This window comes from Vollenhovia emeryi, unplaced genomic scaffold (assembly GCF_000949405.1).
Source record: "Vollenhovia emeryi isolate VEMERY1.0 unplaced genomic scaffold, V.emery_V1.0 DF941064.1, whole genome shotgun sequence".
NCBI classification, from domain to species: domain Eukaryota; kingdom Metazoa; phylum Arthropoda; class Insecta; order Hymenoptera; family Formicidae; genus Vollenhovia; species Vollenhovia emeryi.
In genome coordinates this window covers 293-6,216 of record NW_011965302.1, presented here as the reverse complement: position 1 = coordinate 6,216, position 5,924 = coordinate 293, and the positions used below count along the sequence as shown (strand labels likewise).

The following is a 5,924-nucleotide window of genomic DNA, read 5'->3' as shown; positions in this document are numbered from 1 at the left end:
GACAATTGTGTATTGAGTACACCAAAAAGGAATTCTTTTCGAACCCATTATGAACAGGAAAAGGACTTCCTTCAGAATACTTTAATTTGATCCTATAAGAAGTCGAAAGGTATACTTCTATGGAGTCCTTTTTGAACTACCGGAAAGAACTACATTTGAGTTCATTTGAAATAGATTAAAGTAATTCATAAAGAATTTAAAAAAGTGAATTCTTTTTGAGTTGATATGGATCACCTGTGCTATCTGGGTTGTATATTAATTTTTATCAATAATGTATCTTATTAGAAATTTCCAAGTGTTCTGTAGATGAACAATATTAGATTCAATAATAGTTTGAATTTCTTTTATAATGTTTTGCGGTTTTCATTGCTCGCTTTTATCTTATCTTGACAGAGCTAGAACGAGAGCGAAAGAGAGAGAACGTACGAGAGAGAGAGAGAGAGAGAGAGAGAGAGAGAGAGAGAGAGAGAGAGAGAGAGAAAGAGAGAATTATATAACTAAAAGGAAATAATAGTTATACAAAATATAATTAATAAGTTTCATAGCTGTGAAATATAATTAATAATAATTTTATTCATACGCACAAGTTCAAATTACATATTTCTTAATACTTAGAGCATATTCTTATTATATTATAGAGTGTATTACTTAACACTAGAATGCATATAAAAATTGAAAGTACAGTATAACCAGCTGATAACCGTATCGATGTTGAATCAACCTTGAATCAAGAGGCCTGTTCTTTATTACTGCACTACTGAACTAGTGCAATAAGTTAAAATGAAACAAATAGATTACTTCTCATTCCAACTCATTGCACCAGTGTGCACTAGTTCAGGAGTGCAGCAATAAAAAACAGACCCAAGGTTACCTTTCTGACTGGGCTGTGATTGGTCGTAGTGTTCGATACGCCTGATACGCGCGTATCGCGATACGCGCCATGGGACGGCACCCTCAGAGCACGTCTGCCTCCTCTATCTATACCAAAACAGTTGAGGCGTCGAACTTGAATCTGGGATCTCTGCAGCGACTACGTTCAATTGTTGATTTGCATCTTGGCCATCTTGGCAGTACCTTGTTGTGGCTCGAGGACCATTTTTCACTGCTAAGAACTCGATTGGTATAAGTGTTGTCTCTTATAACATATCTTGACGTTATATTCGTAGTAGCTTACTAAAAAGAATTCAAAGAAATCCCACACGCATTATATATATATATATATATATATATATATATATATATATACAGGGTGTGTCCTAATACCCGTATGCCCCGTAGATGGTAGATAAACCGAGGCAAACTGAATAGAAAAGTCCTATACCATTTTGCAAAATTCGGAATAGTTATCGAGAAATTAATTTTAATGTCTGAGCGAATGAGAGCGTAGAAGGCGGCAGGCCGGATTCGGCAGGCAACGGTAGGGCATCGTCTAATAGTGAGAGGTGGAGTGGCGCGGCGAAAAAAGTTGTCACGCAGCGAGCTTTTTTGACAACTTCTTTCGGCGCGCTGCTCCACCTGTCGCTATTAGATAATGCCCCACCGTTGCCTGGCGAGTCCGGCCTGCAGCCTTCTACGCTCTCATTCGCTCAGACATTAAAATTAATTTCTCGATAACCATTGCGAATTTTGCAAAATTGTATAGGACTTTTCTATTCAGTTTGCCCCGGTCTATCTACCATCTACGGGACATACGGGTATTAGGACACACCCTGTATATAATTTATTGATTCCCCTTAGGGTTACAATCAGTACCTTACATTTAAATACCGCAATACAACAAGACAATTTTATATTCTTTATACAGTTCTTATATCCTATACATTTCTCCTTTACATATTTTGCTCTTAGAATTATCTCCTATCCTATATATACACACATGCGCACGTCACGCCCGCTCTGGACTTCCGTTTCCGTTTACAATCTCCTTTTCCTATTTTTCCTTATACTTCCTTTCTCTTCTTCTCCCTCATTCCCTCTCATTCATTCCTTCACATTCATTCTCCATCCCTTGCATCACACCCCCTACGTCTTTCCTTAGACCCCACCAACATCCTCATCCATCTCTTCCCCACCCCTACTTCTCCTAGCACTTCTTCCATCATATCCTGCCTCTTTCACTCACTCACGTCTCTGCTTCACCTCTCTCTCTCTCACTCTCTCTCTCGCTCACTCTCTCTTCTTTATCCTACTCTCACCCTCACGCATGTATCGCTCCTCGATCCATACGAAAACTGAGGTCCCATACGTATTATTAATTTGATAATATCATTTGGACAGTGTTCGAAGTAGCGTCGTCTGAAGAAAAAACTGAAAATCTTTAACCGACCAAAATATTTGAAAGACGAACGTATATAATGGCGAAGAACCAAGTGAGTATCAACAGTTCTTTTCTCAACTTCGCCAAGTGCGTGTTACAAGAAGGCATATAAAATTTTGTACAAACTATACATTCGATGATATTTTTTAATGCGATAAATCTATGTATAACAGGGAGAATTCACAAACATTTACATATCAAATCTGTTTTCAATTACAGATTATAATTATAGTATTAGAGATTGTTTGAGATCTCACTTAGAAAGTTAGTTTGTTAATTATTCAGTGAAATGTGTAAGGCAAAATTTAGACAAACTTTTCAAGTATTTATAAAATCGATTATAACTGAATTAATAGAAATAGCCATGTTTTAAGATCTCTCCTACAATTTGGATTCTTCATATTATCTTGTGGTTTTCTTACATAAAATGTTATTTTAATTAAATAAGATACGTTAAATACCTGTACATAGAAAGTCTAAAAAATCTCCATGTACTTTTGGTGGACTCAGCTTGCAAATACCTCTTACCTGTACATGTAAATATGTTATTATATTGTATGTTAAGACATTGTTTTTAAATTCAACCCATCTTATTAAAAGGCATAGAGGCTTTTAGGCTTTTATATTTTGATGTTGTTTATTTTCATCAGTGATAAGTAACTTAAATATTTCCAGGTGTCCGACAAAGAAGTTGATAATATCTCTACTGATTGTGAGATGACTCAATCTTTACCATATTTACCTTCGTGTACCAAAAGCTATTCTGAGTCACGAATGGAATTCACCACATTTGAATATACATGGAAAATTGTAGGATTTGATCGTTTTTACAAAGCCACGAGTACACTACTATCTCCACCGTTTGCTCAAGATCAATTCAGGATTGAAATGAATAATTCACATCAAGATAAAATAATAAAATTTTATATACGTACTCTTACAGCGTTTACCGCTTCGTGTACTACTACTGTAACAGATAGTTACCGCGAGTCAAATAAATCGTTATCAAATAAATATGTTTCTGGTATTATACATGATAAGACATTGTTAGTTGAAATTGGGCAATCATACCCACGGTTTTATGATTTGGCGATACATTGCAAGATTGAAATTTATCAAAAATTGATAAGTAGCACAATGCATATGGATTTACCATCTTCCTTAACAATATTCAAAGACATGAAACGTCTTAACAACTCAACCCTTAAATTTGAGTCTAAGAACGAGAAGTCAATCAAATTTGTAGTAGGAGAGCAATCATACATTATATCAAAAAAGTTGTTGTGGGCTACCAACAGTAGCTACTTTATGAATGTCTGTCTTACGCATGAAGGGGAGGAAAAAGATATGACAAGTGAATTAGAAAGACTTGGTGAGATGCTTACTTTTAAAAAGATTTTATCATATATTTTAACTGGCTCATTGTCAATAAACAAAAGTGATTATTACATGTTTAAAGAATTGTTAAAAACATCTGATAAATATGATGTACCAACTTTAAAATTTATATGTGAACATTACTTGGTACGTTCTTTTACGGTTGACAATACTGTGGAACTTGTACAGCTTGCTTTTTCGTCAAACGCAAAAGTTTTAGAAAAACATTTGGCAACTTTCATTAAATTCCATGAAAAAATAATTACGAAGTCTAGAGCATTTCTAAGTCTACTACCAGAAGATTCAAATAAGATCATGGAACTGATTAAGAAAAGTAAAATACTCGAAGTCAAAACTTGTGATACTGTTCAGTGATACTATCATCTATGCCTTCAAAAATTTGCATTGGCTGTTTACTACAATTCATATAATATAGTTTTAATTATAAATTAATTAAACAAAGAACGCGACAAAGATTTTTTTTCGTGATAAAGATTAATTTACAATGAATAAACATGTGTTTGGTTTCTTAAAAATATAACTTTTGATTTTTATTTATGTAAGAATGTATGTGCAAATGTAAGTGTTAAGACACACTAAAAGTAATATTTTATTTGAACTTGTGTATACGAAAAAAACTACTATTAAGTATATTTCGTATAGATTGCTTATAATTTTCTCGTCTACTTGTGTTGATCTAAAACGGAAGGAAATAAAAAAGTAAAAATTCCTTACAGACTTATGTCAGTTATGTTTTATAATAAGAAATTATATTTTATTGAGATTTTTAATCGTAGTTCTGTGGGTCATTCTGTGTACCTATCATAATGTTAGGAACTTTTGCAACTACCATTTCCGACGAGACAGCAAGCTATTTTTCATAAAGTTAAACTTGATTGTTATTTTTTAATATTTATCACCGTTGTACGTTTTCAATATTGTCATTAATTTGGGTGTCAATAAAATGCAAGTAAATTGAAGTACAATTGAATTAATAATTATACCTTGTCTTAATTTATATAGATAAACTTATATTTCGTTATTTATTTATCTTTATTTCTAGTTTAGTAACATATATTGAGCAAATTATATGACATTCAATGTAAAAAAAAATACGTAATCCGATCATCAAGAAATAAAATATTTACAAAGGTTACAAGGCTACCATTTGAGTTAAACTTGATAAATAATCAATTGATGGTTTTAAAGTGTTTAGATCGTGGTGCCCGCAGCTCGCCTGTAAGGTATTTGGAAGAAGTACACATATCTTATACATATACACGGTGAGGAAAAACTATGGAAACCTCTAAATTTTTCGAAAACTGAATTTTAGAAACAAATGTTTCAGACAAAAGTTATATGGTTTTAAGGGGGACATAAGTTGGTATCATTGGTTTGACCTTGGATAGTCGTTTGAAGGTTACATGAAGGTAATCTTGAATTTTTTAAATAAAACCTGCATTTGTATTATATCATTTTTTACACATGAACTTACTGCCTTAACTAACATCCTCCTTAACCCCTGAGTCTGAGAATGAGAACTTAATCAAATTTATAATAGGAACGAAATCGTCTATTTTATCAAAAAAGTTGCTTTGGGCTACCAGCAGCAGCTACTTTATGAATGTCTCTAGTACGCATGAAGGAGAAGAAAAAGGTATGACTAGTAAATTAAAAACACATAGTGAGAGAGATACGAGCTTTTACGTAGATTTTATCTTATGTATCAACTGGCTCATTGTCAGTAGAATAAAGTGATTATTGCATGCTTAAAGAATTGTAAAAAACATGTGATAAATATGATGTGCCAACTTTCAAATTAAGGTGCGAATTTAATTTTGTACGTTATATTACGATTGGAAATGATGTGTAATCTTGTACGGCTTGCGCTTTCGGCGAACGCAAACTTTTTAAAAACACGTTTGGCATTTTCTATTAAATTTCACGAAAAAGAAATTACGATTAGTGAAGTATTTCGAAATCTACCTGAAAAAGATTCAAATAAGATCATGGAATTGATAAAGATCAGTAAAGTCAATACTTGTGATACCTTTTAACCACTATGACCGTTAAGGCTCCTGGTCCCTGAGCCGAGAACTCCGCGATGACGGTGGCGACATAGTCGCTAGCGGTAGGAATAAGAACCCTATCCTGTCGCCGGCTGAAGTATTAGGCGTGAAAACTGACAGATTGACAACACAATTTATTGTTGCGTGGATTTTCGTAATTA

General features: G+C 33.5%; 1 protein-coding gene across 1 annotated transcript; it reads left to right on the top strand.

Moving 5' to 3' along the window:
* The first annotated feature begins 938 nt into the window (after positions 1–938).
* Positions 939–4,674, top strand: LOC105571184. Its single transcript, XM_012028657.1, has 3 exons — positions 939–1,120; positions 2,278–2,369; positions 2,993–4,674. The coding sequence occupies exons 2-3, from the start codon at positions 2,355–2,357 to the stop codon at positions 4,067–4,069; spliced, it is 1,092 nt and encodes a 363-aa protein (XP_011884047.1). The 5' UTR covers positions 939–1,120; positions 2,278–2,354; the 3' UTR covers positions 4,070–4,674.
* The last annotated feature ends 1,250 nt before the right edge of the window (positions 4,675–5,924 follow it).